The sequence below is a fragment of the Marmota flaviventris genome, chromosome 2, assembly GCF_047511675.1.
Source record: "Marmota flaviventris isolate mMarFla1 chromosome 2, mMarFla1.hap1, whole genome shotgun sequence".
Classification (NCBI taxonomy): Eukaryota; Metazoa; Chordata; class Mammalia; order Rodentia; family Sciuridae; genus Marmota; species Marmota flaviventris.
In genome coordinates, this window is record NC_092499.1 from 61,150,730 (window position 1) to 61,168,630 (window position 17,901).

General features: G+C 35.1%; 1 protein-coding gene across 2 annotated transcripts in view; it reads right to left on the bottom strand.

Moving 5' to 3' along the window:
* Positions 1-6,052: 6,052 nt before the first annotated feature.
* Positions 6,053-17,901, bottom strand: part of L2hgdh (L-2-hydroxyglutarate dehydrogenase) — a 36,781-nt gene continuing 24,932 nt past the window's right edge. For both annotated transcript variants that reach the window (XM_027929851.2, XM_071607881.1), the window contains 3 exons: positions 16,853-17,010; positions 15,369-15,500; positions 6,053-7,611 (listed from right to left, as the gene is read on the bottom strand). In XM_027929851.2, the coding sequence (XP_027785652.1) occupies positions 7,416-7,611; positions 15,369-15,500; positions 16,853-17,010 (486 nt within the window). In that variant the 3' untranslated portion in view covers positions 6,053-7,415. The remainder of the gene's footprint in view (positions 7,612-15,368; positions 15,501-16,852; positions 17,011-17,901) is intronic.

The following is a 17,901-nucleotide window of genomic DNA, read 5'->3' on the forward strand; positions in this document are numbered from 1 at the left end:
TAGGGCACCACAAAACCCAGGGCTTTAAGTATGCTAGGCAAGCACTCTACCACTCAGCCACATCCCCAACCCTGCAATTCATTTTTTAAATTCACCTTTGAATTAATTTCCCTAACATAGAAAAGTGTTACTACAAATTAGTAGACTAAAATTCAATAAGGAAAAAAAGGGTATGAAAATATAGTTCACAGAAAAGGAAATATAAATGTCTCTTAAACTTTAATTAAAGATGCTCAACTTTGCTCATATAAGAAAAAATGCAAATTTAAATTATACTGTTATTATTTTTTCATCAATTAGAACAGCACTGTTCAAAAAGGTTGATTACCCACTATGACATTAAAGATATGCAGAAATAGGAACTCTATTTTAGATGGGAGTATAAATTGATAATACCTATTAAAACTTCAAGGAGCCAGGTGGGATGGTGTGTACCTGTAGTTTCAGCTACTTAGCAGAGGGAGGATCACTTGAGCCCAAGAGTTGGAGACCAGCCTGGAAAACATAGTACAAACTTCACCTCAAGAAAGAAACTAAACAGGCTGGGGCTTGGGCTGGAGCTCAGTGGCAGAGTACTTGCCTTGCACATGTGAAGCACTGGGATCGATCCTCAGCACCACATAAAAATTAACAAATAAAATAAAGGCATTCTGTCCATCTACAATTACACATAAATAAATAAATAAAACTAAACAAAAGGGGAAAAACCCAAATTTGAAAGGTTCATACCCTTTGACCTACGAAATTCTAGGAATGTGTTCCAGAGGTATACTTGTTCATATGAAACCACTTAGAGACAAGTTTATTCACTGTAGTGTTGTTCATTATGACAAAAACAAAACACATCTTAGAAACATTAATTTAAATAATCAGTAGGACTAGGATACTGGTTCAATAAATAATCGTAAATCCACATAATGGAACCTATAAAGTAAGACCAAGACTCTGTGGAACATTCCCCAAGATACAATGCAAAGTAAAAAGAGCAGGATGCTTAATATAATACACAGAATATGGTAGCACTTATATTTTTAAAGTAGGTACTATTTTATGTATGTAAATATAATTTCTTTGCAAGACTATACAATATTCTTGTAACAAAGATGAAAACTGGGTGGCTGAAGGAGAGAGGGACTTTTCACTAAGTTCCTTTTTGTAACTTGAATTTTCAACCAAGTGAATGTGGTATTTGTTCAAAACACTGAAAAATTAAAAGTTATTTTTAATAAAAAAAATTCCAGCCTGATTATAAACTTTTGCTTCATGGGCCAAAAAAGATGGAAATATTAAGCTTTGATACTATGAAGGGGTACATACATATAACAAAAATTCAATCATAAAGTTGATATGAAATTAATGCACTAAATACATTAATAATTTGATAGCAGTAATTTTGTTTGCCCTTTTCAAATTTATAATGGCTTTGGGAGATAATTTGAATGACCCAAGTACATCTTTGATTTTAAAAGGCAGATAAAATTTTACTACTAATATTCTCTCACTAAAAAATATTTGCTAAAAGGATTTGTTAAACATTTCTCCCATTTCTTTTTTTTTTTCATTTCTCCTATTTCTGATTTCATACTTCCTTAATTTATTTAAAGCTACAAGTGCTGCCAATCAGTAGCAAATCAAAGCAACACCACAGGAAACAATAAATGTTGTTACTTTCATAGTTCGCTGCCATAGATGGGCTTTGGTTCTTTCATAGTCAACTTGCCTGAAAGAAGTGGGAGCAGAGTCGACCTACAACCCTCATGGGAGGCTCTTCTCTGGAAACCTCATGCCCTGCAAAAGACTACCAATGATGTCTTCTCAAAAAGAACTATAATTTTTATGAAATTCCAAAAGATTCATTGTGCCCTATAGAAAAAAGCATTATGTGTTATTGTTACTTACAATCTGCTATTAAACATAAATAATTTTCCTGTTGCTCTGGAGTATGAATATGACACTGAGGTCATTCAGATATTGCCACCATTACCAGATAGTCATTTTTTGTAAGTAGCTGTTCCAGATACAAAGTCCTATAATAAAAGTGAAAGGCACCATTCAAGTTCTTATCATTTGTATTATTGCAATAAAATCCTTCCAAGTCCTGATGATTATCAAGTTGAGGTATCAACAATGAATATATTCATCATCTGTTCAGTATAGCTCCCAGACAGGGTTTAGTTTGTTAGCAATCAGAAAATAAATAAAACAAATATTGATTTGTTTGCCCCAAAGTGTTAGCACATATAGTAATTTACCTACATTGTTTGCTATTTGTAATTAATTAGTAGGCGTGATGGTTATAGCATATGACAGGCAACATACATTCTATCCTCCTATTATCCTATTATCACTGATAGGAAAGCTAAAAGCTAGATTCCTTGCAGCTAGGATTCTGGAAATGATTTAGGATGAGCTTTTCAGATACACTTGAGTGAGATCTAAGAAGCCAGAAGTGAATGGAAGCTACAAATCTCATACTTCTGTAGGCAGCCATCATTTAGTCACTATTTGTGTGCAGCAGCAGCAATGGCTAGACTCACTGTCTGGCCAATTACCCTGTTGATGGATCATAGTTATTTTGGAACTGCTATGTTGGTGGCCTGGTTTGTGGTGTGGTTTTAGGACTTGTTCCAGAAAGCCCAACCTATCTAGAGTCTACTTCATCAGCTTTCTAATGATTTTGTATGCCTTAGAATAAATATAGTCTCATTTATCTTGTTAGAATGGATTCTATTCCCAGAAGATGAACTCAAAATACCAAAAGACACAAACTTCCTCCACAAGGGTAGGAAAAAATGGTATTTGTTAATTTATACTACTAGCCCACAATGAAGTGTTATTTTATTTGATAATTACAATATTCTACTCATTTTTTTGTTTTGTTTTTGTAATTATTGTTGTTTGGGGGACAGGGGTCTTGCTATGTTGTCCAGACAAGTCTCATACTCCTGGGCTCAAGCAATCCTCTGTGTTCAGCCTACTGAGTGGCTGGAATTGCAGGCATGGGCTACCATATTTGGCCAAATTTCAGGTTTTTTGGCCAAATTTACATATACCCTCTACTTAGGCAAAAATAGTGTGATCCTTTGGTGTGATCCATCGATGTGATCCTTCTAAAAATTCTTGTTGGTACTCCTGGAAGCTGAATAATTTGGATTAGTCCTAATTCCCTTCAACCCTGTGGTTATTACCTACCATATACATTCTTAGGATAAATGCAATCAATATATTCTCCTTCCACTATCCTCTCAATTGGAAATGCTGGTGGAACCTTGAAATCCTCAATGTCATCTCAACCTTGTTAAAATAGCACAAAATTTAATACTAGGCCTTTATTTTCTTTAGTTCTAAAAAACTTATCAAGTAATTTGAGAGAAATCTAAACTCAAAGTATGTTAAAAAATTTACTACCAACCACAAAATTCTAACATGCAAAAATAAAAGCAAAAACAAAACAAATCAAAACAAACCCTACTTGATATCCCTAAATCCCAAAGCACCATCTTGGATATCAGAAGACAACTGCTCTATAACATTACCAACATACTTGGTTACCAGTATTTATTTATTTGTGGTGCTGGGGATTAAACCCAGGGTTGGCCTCACAAATGCTAGGCACATGCTCTACCACTGAGGTACATCTCCATCTGGTTGGCTCTTGCTATTTAAAAGGATCCAGGCAATTAGAACTTTGTACATGTCCCAGCTAGTACGACTGATCAAGAATCTAAGAAAAAGTTAGGCAATCAAAGGTTGAAGGAATTAGGCATTCTTGGAAACAGCAATCTGATATTGTATTCCAAGCAATACTGGCTACCGGATCCTTCAAAATACCCTTGATCATAAACTGGTGGCACTAAAAGACATCTCTTGTATTCTCAGTGGACAAATGTAAGTAAAATTATATATGAAAGGCATGGAGAAAATTATCAACACTGCTTTTGCCTACTCATTTTACTCCAGCAGTTTCAGAGGAACAAAGTTAAAAAAAGTGATTCTAAAGATACAGTTTTAAGCCAAACTTGGCTGAAATTCAAGGTTCTTTAGTAAGCAACATCACTTTGTTACCATTGGCCATCAGGTCTTTCCCTAAATTTAAAATGGGGCTCCCTGAGCAACCCAAAGCATGCTATCATATACCTCTCTTGTCACATGTAAAAGGTAAAATTCTCATTTATCCAAGAGGAAAAAGAATCTTAACAAGATAACTTTGATGAAAGACCCTTCCATTAGCAGGCAATAATAACACTTCACAAAACATGATCTACTTTAGGATTTGAGGTCAGAAAAGTATAGAGTTGGTTGGTTTCACCATTCTTCCCTTCAGGGCTTTGGGGTTTATGTCCATTTTTTAATGGGCACAAACTATTTGAAAACATTTCTAGGCATTTTTCTTTCCCAACCACTTTACCCTGTCCTTGCACCCACCCTTCCACCTTAAATTCTTATGAAGAGATTTCAAAAAAATCCTGGAGTTCAGTACAAAAACTTAGCAACTTACTTCACAATTGCTCCTCAAAATTGTCCATAATGTATTTAGATAATAAATGGTGTATACTCAGAAAGATGAAGAAACATCTAGCCAAAGAAGTCTAGACATAAATCAAGGGCCCAGGAGGGCAGAGCTAGCTCTTAAACAATATAGACACCATCTGTCTTAGGTTCACAGGGATAACTCACAGGCACAGCCATCAGGATTGGACAGCCTCCAAACGCAGGCCCAACACACTTCCATATGCCAGGGGTTAGCAATATATATCCCTCTCACCACTGTCCTTTGAAGAAAGTTCTAAGAGTTAAAGTTATCCAGTAGTTAGTAGGCAGACTTCTAAATGACCTCAGGGGAGGTGAAACTCTGCCAACAACAAGGGCAACTCCCCAAACAGTGCAAACTTTGAGAGGATCAAGGGAGGACTTTGATATACATACATGTATAGATAAAAGAGTTAAGTTATATAACACGGAACACCAAAAATGTACTTGCCAGTATACTGAGTTCCCCACAAACTAAACACGATGAAGCTAAAACCTAAAATGCTTCACTTTTAACTTAAAATATAAACTTCTCTGCTTCATTTTTATGTTATATACAAATAGAAGGCAGTTTTTAATTTTTTAAAGATTGGCTTATCTAAAGCTATGACAGTTTTAAGTTTTACACACAGAATATTTATTTGAGTAAAAGTTTTTATGGAACTAAAAAATATGTTCACAACACCAAGGCTCATTAAAATATTTTAATACTAATATACATTTTCTTCTCTCAGAAACAAAACCCTTAAATATTATATAAGTATTTAACAATAAAACCCTATTGACATAATATTCAATGCTACAAACAGAATAACCTACATGTTCAAAAATTTTTTCAATAAATTTCCTGCTTACATTTTTGGGGGTATAGTACAGACCCCAATGGAATGAGGATTGCGTCCATTAGGACAGTTACTTTTGTAATTTTAGTCTTTTCCACAGCGTAGTGTGTATGCAATCTTACTGCTGATGAAATAGAGAACTGTAATATTTTCCACGTCTTAGTAGTCTTGTAAGAACAGAAAAACATCCTGTGTGCTGCATTTCTCGAAGGAATCAGTTGTTGTAATGATCCATTGGGGCTTGTTTCTTCTGTCAGTGACTTCTGAATGTTCTCAATATGCTCATCCCCACTGCTCAATAATTGCCTAATCTATTTACCTAGGATGAGCTGCTTCTTGAACTGGAGTTGATGATGAGTATTCTTTCAAATTAATGGATGAGGTAGCTTGGTCAATGTAATCACCAAGGCTGAAGTGAAGAAAAAAAGGAAGAAAACAGAAAAGTTTTTCCTATCAACCAACATGCACATCCTTTCTACTCATCCATCAAACAGTTTTGGAGAGATAAGAGGTAAGAAAAATGAAACGTGGAAGATTAGTCCTGAGGGAGCACATGTGAGAGAATAGATTGAAAAATGTCTCACCTAAATTGTGGTTCTGTTTCTCCAGTCAGGTTGCCACGTTTTTCACTTACATTTCTATTTGACAACATTCTCAACTGTAAGAAACATTCAATCAGATAAACCACACACGTATATACAGTATACAGAATGGCACTGGCCACTGATTTAACATAGTCATGAAGTACACATGAACGTAAGGCACTTTCGCGGTTTACAAAAGTGAATGCCTCAAAGTTAGATATTCATCAAAAATGGAGAAATGTCCTCATAAAAGTTTATAGGAGCCCTGAAAAACCAAATAGGTATGAACATGAGTGATCTTGGCCAACATTTTGAAAATATTAGGACAGAGGTATGAGATAAATAATTGTTTAAAATTACAGAGTTCTATACATCAGTGTCAGGATTCTAAAATGCTCTTATAAAAAACTATCAGTTCTAGGTGCTTTTAGTTTCTCAACCACAGAAGACTGTAGCAATAATCACATATGATATACAGCTGTGTGAATTTAGTGATACCAATATCACATGTTATAGAGATGTATAAAGAGATTAGAAATAATAAAAGTTTTGTTTTAAACTACTTAGAAATGTGAAATATCATGTATTTTCTTGAAATTAAAAATTTTTAACTTTCAAATATAAAATTGTTGCTCTAAGTTATGTCAGCTCTTCTATGACTCTTCAGAATTAAAAGAACGTTTGCAACATACAATACACTATACTAGATTTTTCTTCTATGAGAGACAAAACAGCTTATTAAAGCCAAAAAATTGATTTCAAGGAATAATCAACTTTTTATTTCACCTTTACCAAAAGATTCTTTTCTTCTTCTTCTTCTTTTTTTTTTTTAATGAGGTGAGCTTTCACCATTTTGCCCAGGCTAGTAACAACTTATCAGCCTGGGCTTAAGTGATCCTCTCCATCTCATCATCCCAAGTAGCTGGAGACTACTTGCCAGCTCCTCCCCAAAATTCTAAAAGAGTCAAGTCTTCTCTTGAAAGTTAAGGATAGATCATTAACAAAGTCAGGGATTCAAGACAGATAAAACTTCACCTTGCTTCTTCATTCATAAAGAGCATGAAATTTAATTTTTTAAAATTCTTATTTCTGTTATACAATTTTGATGATTCAGTGGGGTTTTTAATCTAAAAGGGTGACTTTAAAACCATTTCTTTCTTTTTTTTTTCCCCCAGTACTGAGATTGAACCTACGAGGGTGCTCTACCACTGAGCCATCTCCGGAGTCCTGCTTATTTTGTACTTACTTAGCTTTTTTTTTGCAATCAGGATCTTGCTAAGTATCCTAGGCTGGCCTCAAACTTGCAATTCTCCTGGCACCTCTCAAGTCACTAGGATTACAGGCATGTGCCACCATCCTGGTTTAAAATCTTTTTCTTAAATTACAATTAAAGAACACAATTAATACATTCTTGTTGCTGATATGGAGGTTATAATGCATACCCAACCCCTTCCATTATTTACAATTCAAACCGTTGCTGCACTTCATCTGCAATCATTCCAGAAATTGCAAGGGAGGAAGTGGCAGCAGGGGAAGGAGCATTTCTCACATGAAGAATGCGACTTCCAATATCCCCAACTCCTCCATCAAATACAAAATCATCTACCAGATTTCCATCTCTATCCAGAGCTTGGGCTCTTACTCCAGCTGGACCTCTGCAAAAGCAAAAAAGTAGTAATCAATTGACTCATAGAGATAGGACACTTTCTAAGTTAGTGGTTTACAAAGTATTTTTAAAGCAATAAAGTCTTCTAAATGTACAATTATATGAAAACCCAAATAGGTTTATGTTTAGCCAAAGACTGTCATCAAGAGTCTGGCAAACCTATGTCCTAACCTATAGCATAATGCCTATTACCTGGCAACGCAACAAATGCTTATCAAATATATGCACACATAGGTAAGTTCCTTATAAACATCTGTTCTTTCCTAAAGGAGCAGATAAATTCACATTTAATTAGAATAGATTTATTTTTATTTAAATTTATAAAATGAATTTGTTATAAAAATCAATCAATGACAACAATAAGGCTCTTTTGGTTAATACAAAGCAATGAAAACAGGAATTATGTGTTTCACTTGCATTCCTTATCCTTTTTTTCTTTATTTTGTCTTGATAGGACACTATTAAAATTTATGGAGTAAAAATTAAATGGTAACAAATTCTCATTTATAGTTTTTTTTATTTTTAGCAATCTAACCTTCAATATCAAGATACCCAATTAACTAAAAAAATGATAGGAAAAGCAAAAAATGAATGAATTCAGCAGCATGTTAATTCAGTGAGTCTTTACTACCTAAAATCCTGTTTTATATCATTTGAGTTCACAGATTTCTGTTTAAAATACTTAATGTTTTTAGAGTCATAAAGCACCTCCTTTGAAACTGCTCAAAGAAACTCAGTGTGAAAAGGCTATCTTACACCACCAAGACTCAAGAAATTAGGCAACAATGTGAAATATTTTTTACTGATTCTGGGATAAGTACTCAGATAAGTACTTGAGGAAGATAGACAAAATGATAGGAGAGTTAGACCTAAACCTGCCTGAAGAGAGATAACAATAATAATAGCTATTATTTACTAAGTGTTTATCTTGTGCTAGGAGTTATCTTATTTATCCTTACAACTCTAAGAAAGCTGATGCAGTTTATATTTAACAGCCAAGAAACAGAAAGATTAAGTTCCTTGCCTGAAGTCACACAGGTATGCTGTGCATTTATAGTGAAGTATATAAGAATCACAAGTGTAAAAGATACTATGATTAAGGTAAGTAATTTGCCCTAATGAAATCCTAGAGAATTTGGATAGGAAATTCTTGAGTGGGAAAAATTCTCAAGTTAAGAATCTGATATTTTAGAACACAAAAAGAATGGCCCTGAATGCTGACATTTCTAAAGGTAAGGATACCTATCAGTCTATCAGTTAGTTTCTGGTCCATCCTGCAAGTCTTTATTTATAGTTCATCTCAACTCATCAAAGCAACATTTCTCAGCTGGGTGTGGTGACAAACACCTACAATCCTAGCTACTCAGGAGGCTGAGGCAGGAGGATTGCAAGTTCAAGGCAAGTCAGGGCAATTTAGTGAGACCCTATCTCAAAATGAAAATTTTTAAAAAGGGATATCACTCAGTGGTAGAGCACTTGCCTAATATATGTGAAGCCCTGGGTTCCAACCTCAGTAACACACACACAGACACACACACACACACACCACACCACACCAGTGCCCCTCCCCTTTTTTCTTAGAAAACACTACTGTTGCAATTAAGAATATCTCTGACCTTTTCCTTGTGTCTGGCAGAAGATCAGTATGTTGACCAGATGCTGATGTTCGGTGTTAGTGTAAAATGACTTTCTTCTGTAGAGGTTTAATCAGTACATTCCTCTTGCTCCTTATAAGTATGTTGAAGTTAATACTGATTAACCACAAGTTAAAAATGTGTCTGCACTTATTTCTCTTATAAACATGTATTGTGTCCTCAATGTTCCCCATCCTCTTGCCTAAGTGTTCAAAATCTATAGTTCAAACTGAAAATAAAATATTGTTTTTCTTCTTTTTCTTTCCTTCTTTCTTTGTAGTACTGGGGATTTAGCCCAGTAGTGCTCTACCATTGAGCTATACCCATACCTCTTTTTGTTTTGAGACAAGGTCTTGCTAAATTGCAAACTTGTGATTCTCTTGCCTCAATCTCTTGAAATGCTAGAATTATAGTCATGAACCACCGCACTCAGATAAAATACTGCTTTACTAAGATCTGACTTAGTTTTTCTTTGTAGGATTATATATAGGCTTTCCCCACTGAACCCTTTGGCTTGAGATAACTTGAAATCCATGTCTTTGAGAGTATGCACAGTGTCTTGTACAATACCTCACCTCTCCCTCCATGACTAGATTGTGTCTTATACATAGTAGGTATTCAGTAAAGCTAGAAACTGAAAGTTTTAACTTCTGATTCTTTTAATACTATTTTAACAACTGAAAAAAAATGATTTAACAAATTAATCTGTAAATCCAGCTACAATTAACTTACTGCTATCTCTATGTATTTTGCTATATTTCTAGCTAAATTTAATGAGAAGGTATATCCTAAATACTTATGCATGTCCAGAAACAATAGGGGAATCTATAATTACATTCATTCATCTGAAAAGTCCTGTATTACATTATTGTCACATGGCAGGCATTATACTTTGGGTGGGGGAAACAGCTATGAAAGATAATAACTGACATATCTGGCCAGTCCCAAATAGGATAATCTAGAGTTTTATAACGCTCATGATGGGACCTACTGCTAATCTAAAAATACAAGTCCACATTAGTATGTTTAAATTAGAAGTGGTGATAGAGGAAAATAAAATAAACAATTCCAAAGTAATTTCCATACATGTAGGAATGGCATTTGTTTATGTTTTTTTTTGCTTTAAATATTTATTTTATTCTTTTTTCTTTTTTATTGGTGCATTATATTTAATAGTTGAATTCATTATGCCAAGATGCACATAACATAATTTGATCAATCTCATTCCCCCGTACTTCCCCTTTTCTTCCCTCCTCCCTCTCCCTAAGCTGCTTGCTCTACTCTGATTTCCCTTCTTTATTTTCATTTTAATCAGTGTATTACAATTATATATGTAGGCAGGATTCATTGTGGTATATTTGTACATGGACATAGCATAATTTGGTAGATTTCATTCTCCAGTACTTCCCTTACTCTCCTTTCCTCCTTCCCTCTTGATCAAGGAATGTATTTTTGTTCCTAACTAGATTGTGACAAGAACATTGTTTTTCTATGCATACTCCCCCCTCCCCCCAGTGTTAAGGATTGAACCCAGAGCCCTGCATATGCTAGATAGGCACCATACCACTCAGCAATCCCAGCCCTCTATGCCCAATTTTTGAATTTTGTTGAGAATCTGATTTAGGGTTTAGAACATTTTGAGCTTTTGTAAATGTTCTATGTTCTATATTCAAATGGTCTAATATTTTATATGCTTAATTATTCTTTTATTAACAGATACATCTTAAAATTACCTAATAATACAGTTGATTTCTGTTGCAATTATGTCAGGTTTTTCCTCTGAATTTCATAGCTATGCTGTTATATGCACAAGTTTATTTCTAATAATATTATTTCTATACATTTTATTTATATATCATTAATATTTTAATTTCTAACAATATTTTTGCCTTAAAGTATATTTATCTTATCTGAAATAAATGTAGTACCCATCTTTCAATAAGCATTTCCCTAGCACATCTATTAAATAATAAGATCAATGGATTTCTATAGCTTGAAACCCAAGTTCTGCCTGTTTTATTAATCTTGCAATCCAATGCATTAAAACCATAAATTCCCTATCAGTATTGTGTCATGAGCATATCAGTCAGTTTTTTAGCACATTTTGTCCCATCATCCCAGATGTATGTAGAACAACCATAAAAACTTAAATTGAGAAAGTCAAACTCAGAAAGTAAAGGGTTGTATAAGTTTTCTCTCATATGTGGAAGCTAGGGAGAAAAAGAGTGGAGGAAAAAAAAAAAAAGATGTTGGACCTCTCGAAACAGAAGGAGACCAATAGGATAGAGGAGGGGACCAGGAAAGAGGAGGAGGAGAGAGACAGGGGAGGTAGTGTAAATGAAACTGACTAAATTATATTGTTATACTGTGTTGGAAGGTGGGGGAGTGAAATAGAATCTGAACAACACTTTTTAAGTTAATTTCTCAGTTTATGATTCCTGAACAAAGTTAGTGATATACTGCTACTTTCCATTCCAAAAACCAAGACAGACAAAATTCCTTAACACTTTGGTGCCAAGGGAAATAATTTTTTCCTAGTTCCTTCTCACTAAGAATGTGGTCCTTCAAGAGCTCCTAGCTTAGCCAGGCATTATGGCACATACCTATAATCCCAGCCACATGGGAGGCTGAGACAGAAGGATCACAAGTTCAAGGCCAGTTTTAGCAACAGTGAGGCCCTAAGCAAATTTGTGAGGCACTATCTCAAAATAAAAAAAAATAAAAATAAAAAGGGCTGGGAATGTGGCTCAGTGGTAAAGCCCTTCTGGGTTCAATCTTAAGTACCAAAAAAGAAAAACAACAGGGAGCTGGGATTGTGACTCAGCGGTAGAGCACTCGCCTAGCACAAGCGGGAACCGGGTTCGATCCTCAGCACCACATAAAAAATAAAGGCATTGTGTTGTGTCCATCTACACCTAAAAAATAAAATTAAAAAAACAACAACAAAAAGGCACCTTTATAGCACTTGAGTAGCAATTAAAATACAAGTCTCTAATGTTCTATATCTTGTTTTGGGTGATAGATACATAAGTTATACTATTATAAAAATTTATTGAGAACTTAAAATCTTCATATTTTATTGCATGTGAATCATACATCAATTAAAAATATAAAAAATATAAATCAAGCCCTTCAGTTATTAAGATCAGCAAATCTTCCCTACCTTTCCAGGTCAGCATCAACTCCTTTAAATACCAACTCAGTACAGGAGTTTTCAATTTCTTCCTTGTTTTTGGTCCTGAGCTACTCTTCCTTTCCTACATTCTCAGGTATACATATTTTGAAGATGTTTATTCTATTTTCTCTTAGTATTTTATAGGGTGAGGATTACCAAATTCTCTAGACTAGTGGTTCTCAACCAAGGAGTATTTTTCTCCCAGGAGACACTGGCAATGTCCGGAGACATTTTTGATTGTGTCCATTTTTGGGAATGGACAGAGGCCAGAATGTTGTTAAGTATCTTCTAAGGAACTGAAAGATCCCCTACAACAAATAATGATTTGGCCCCAAATGTCAATATATCAAGATTGAGAAACTCATCTTACATCATAATAACTTTACTGTACAAATGTTTTTGCCTTTGTGCTTCACAATGACATAGTATAATCTAGTTATCACGAATGATAAAAAGTAATCTTCTTTGAAAATTCACTCTTGAGTTCCCCAATAAGAAAGTTTCCAAAATTATATGTGGGGAAAATGGAGGAGCATGGTATACATGTCTTTATTTTTTATATCCTTACAGTGCTAACAGATATAAACTACTGCTAGATTAACAAAAATTAATCATAGAATGAATTAAAGGAGTTTACAGCTAAAATTAAAAGCCTGAGAGACAGGTCATCATTTAACAATGAGAAGTTTGTATACCTCATGCATAATTGCCTGAGAATAACTTTAAATTTCAGTCTAATATGCACCAGTAAATTATTACCTAAGTGCTCTGGCTAGGCCATGAAAGGTCACGATAAATGCTGTTTGATGGTGACTGAAACTTAAGGACATAATCTCTGGCAACACACTTCACTCTAAGTGTTGCTTCTGTTAGCTTTTACTATTTAAAACTGACTGATATTCATGACACAATACTAATAGGGAATTTATGGTTTTGATACATTGTATTGTAAGATGAATACAATAAGGCAGAACTTGCTCTTCAAACGATAGAAAAGTTTATTGATCTTATTATTATTTAATATAGCATGAAATATTCAGGCATATAACAAGGTCTAGAGAATAACATAGTGGACACTCATTTTCTTACCAATAAACTTAAGAACTAAAGCATTACAGATATGACAGAAGTCCCTATGGTACTCTCAGGATTCTGTTCCTTTCCTCCCCAGAGATAAGCCACCTACTCTTTTGAAGTATTGTTTTTATTTTTATATTACATGTAAATTCCATAACCAATATATGTATTGTTATGCTTGTTTTAAATATTGTATAAGTAATATCAAGCATATCTTCTTCAACTTTCTTTTTGTTATTGATAATTTCCTGCATTTGATAGCTAGAGGAATCAAAAGAAGGAACAAAGGAATTGCTGTATATGTTCAGCATCTGTCTCTAAAGAGGAACTCATCTGTGGTTGAGTTGAATTTGTCCCCAAATGCACCTGCCTACAGTGCTGTGTGCTCTTTTCTATTTCATGCCAATGAAGCTGTTAACTGAAATTCACACCCTTATACTCAGAGACAGGAGTCATTAATACCCATAAACCTCAAGTCCAGCTCTACTACATGAAATCCACTGACCTAATGTGTTTGCCTCAGGCATCTATGAAAGGGTGGTAATTGAATATGGATAGTGAATTCACTGCAACTGCTTCTACATAGAATCTACTGTGCCCACCTAGTGTGTTTTTCAAGAATATTAATAGCAGTAACAGAAACCAGATTTGATCAGTCTGTTTTTAGACAAAAAACATTACAGATCTACTAAAGCAAACCACCAAAGACATAAAAGGTTTTATTAGTAAGCACAAAAAAATTAAGCCCAGATATTTTTATCCCTTCCATTTCAGAAGGTAAGTAGAGGGCAAAGGAGATAAGAATAAAAACATTAGCTGGGTTTTAATAGTTTTAAGGATTCAAAGAGGTTGGTCTCAGAATGATACATTAGAGTCAGATTTAGACCAGGACTATCCCCTATGGGAGACAGCTGACATGATTATTGTTCTCTTCCCAGATACACAGTCAAGTTAGCTGACATTTTATACCAGGCTAGTTCAGCAGCTGCTAAAAAAGAGGTAGACATTTGGTGTTCTGGAAAGTCGTGGAAGGACAGATTGTAAATAAGGGTGACTACCTCCAAGTACCCTTGCTGATAAGGGCTAACAAATGGCTTGCTCAGGGAAAAAGGTGAACACTAAAAATATCACCAAAGAAGAAAAAAATAATGTGCTTAGGTAGTATTTAGGATAACTGACAGATCAAGAAGTCTTTTATCTAACAACAACAACAATAACAAAAAAAGTATACATGTGTGTCCCTTATTTTACCTAAACCCCTATAGCAAAAACTTTGATGGTTACCACACGGCTTCTTCCTTCTTTTGTACTGTTAAGTAGAGTCCCTGTGTATAGGAAGAGCCATGAAAAAACAAAAGCAAGGTAAGATGCCAAGTCTAGAAGAATGAATCTAAAAGGTTTTAAGAATTGATCAAAATATAAAGTTTTAATGCATTTATTGCCTAATTACTTAATATGTGATCAATTATTTTATACAGAATTTAAGCCAGAAGGCTTTAGAATCATAAGAGCAAGTATCCAGGGCAATTTTTTCAAAATCCAGGAAAGATGTTTTATCCTGAGTGATAGTTAGACACAAAGGCTGAGGTGGCATCAAAATAAAGCTGTGATGGAGATTTCAGTTTAGAGTTGTAGAGGCCTAGACAATTATAAATGGACCAGCACTAAGGGCCATGATGGAGCCATGCCCAATACACAAACTTCAAAAAGAATTTGGCAACTTGTTGGGAAAGAGAGCACACAAAGATGCAGTGAACACATTGACTCTGTTAAGTATGCTTACTACTCACCAGGTCAGACCTACCTCTCAAGCTCACCAAGGTCAGGACTAGATTCACAATCCTTGTCACTTTTCCTTACCTAAGTATATCAGTGATAGTAATTTCAGGGATGAATTTTTGAAGGTGCTTCACTGTTGCACTCAGAAAGCAGGCTTTATACATTTCACTAACTCCATAGGAGAGATTCTGGGAGATCAGTTTAATCAGGCCACTGAAAGTAAAGGAAAAAACTCTTTAGGAGGAAAAAAGGAATTCTTTATTATTATAAATCACCATTAAAATTATGAGATTTTGGGGTGGGGTGGGGGGTATGGCATCACTAGAAATCTAGGCAAAATCAGGAAAACTACATTTTAAAATCAACTTTGGGTCAATTTAAGGAGGAAACTTCATCAACTGAAGAGGGAAACATCTTCCAAACTCAAATTCCCACGGGGTACTGGTTTCAAACCAGGAGTCTACAAAGGCTGCCAACATCAAGGCTTTCTAATGCAAATGTCATATGCTTTCAACACACCCAAAAGGCATTAGCAGGTCTTTAAATCAGGGCATTAAACAAGTGAGACATCTATCCTATTTTAATCATTAAGATACTCTAGTAATGATTAGAGCAAGACACTAACTATAGAAAGGATCCTCAAGACAGACTCTGTAGAGCTTGTGTATGTTCAGCATGCATAGGCAACGTATTTTTACAATGTATTTATAAGAGAATCCCCATCCTAACCCTCTGTTTCAAAATCTGTGGAGGGTGAGATCCAGGTACGGTTCAAAATGCTTTCTAGTGATTTGGATACGAAATCCTCTGGAGAGAACTCTGCTATAAAGACCAAACAAAATACCTCATGAAGGTGTTTCTTACAATAATAAAAAAATCTGCATTTTAGGTCAACACAATAGTTCTGCCAGTTTTCCACAAAAAGGAACACTTTGGACATCAGCAAATTTTCTAGTGGCTTACAAAATAATGGTGACTAGCTTAAGATGTTATTATCAAAGGAAGTCATCTACTGATTTTGACAGAACCTTTTCTTTTATTCCCTTTCAAAATCAACTGACAGCGGGGCGCGGTGGCTTATGCCTATAATCCCAGTGGCTCAGGAGGCTAAGGCAGGAGGGTCCGAAAGTTCAAAGCCAACCTCAGCAAAAGCGAGGTGCTAAGCAACTCAATGAGACCCTGTCTCAATAGGGCTGGGGATGTGGTTCAGTGGTTGAGCAACCCTGAGTTCAATACCTGGCACTCCCTCTCAAAAAAAAAAAAAAAAATCAACTAGAAGGTTAACAATATAAAATTTGGTGTAAAATGGCTCTTGGTTGTACCTTCCTTTTGTTTGTTGTTTGTAGTACTGGGGACTGGACCTAGGGCTTCATGCATGTTAGACAAGCATGAATTACATTCCCAGCCCATTTTTTAAATTTTATTTTGAGACAGGGTCTCGTTAAATCGCCCAGGTTGGCTCTGACTTTGCCATCCTCCTGCTTCAGTCTCTTAAGTAAAGCATGGATTACAGGTATGCAGCTAATATACTCAGAATTTAAAACATTGTTTTTTAAAGTTGTTACCTATTGGCAATTAAATCCTTAGCATCTCTGGCACTGAAGTCAAAGGGTCTGTATCCTTCCCGTTTAAAGGCAAGAACTGCATTAGGCCCTAGCCAAATATTCCCGTCCATCCTTGGTGTGAAGTGAACTCCTAGGAAAGGAAAGCGGCTATCCGGAACCTATAGATTCAACACAGCAAAGAATGGTTAGCCCCATTTCACATTCCATTTTATTATAGCTATAAACATCTGATTAGTAATATAAGACACTTTCTTCTATGCATTTAATTTGCATTATGAACTATATTCTGATATGCTTTTCTATTGCCGTGCTTCTGCTTAGAAATGCCATCCAGGAAACACTGATGCTATTGACATTAACACATGCTATCCCATTCTCTTCCTTCGATTATCACTTCTCTCCAGAACTAAGGATACCTGTGACTAGCAAATAAAACCAGGAAAAAAAAAAAGAAAAACACTAACATTCATATCACAGACTTTTGTCAAATGGGAATATTTAATGTTGAAGCAGATGAATTTGGTGCTTTGGCATGGCAAAAAACACCAAGTAAAAAAATCAAATATCTAAATATTAGTTGAATCAATTTCATCTGCTTCAACCTCATACTTTAAGGTATTCATTCATTTCCAGTTTAGTCTGAGACAGAAAAATGAGCCTTTTATTTAAACGATTCTGTGTTCTGTTCCCAGAACTTCAGAGTAGCCATATCCCTTTTCTGTACCTATAGACAATAAACTGAGAAAGACAGTTGGGTATCTGGGATTTCTGTAAGGGAAAGTTCTCTTATTATTAGTCCTCCACCAGAGAGGAGGAAGAATCTGGTTCCTTTTTGATACACTGCCTATGATACATTCATGCCTTATGGAGATGTGTACCTGTGGGCAATTAATTACCACTTAATGATCAAGATATTAGAATTAATATTTAGGGGTTTAACCACAAGAGCCAACAGAGGAAATGCCTGCATAAATGGCCCTCCAAACCTCCTCCTTACTTTTGAAACAGATAAAAGTTTTCATGTTTTTTATGCTTATAACCAACTTGAG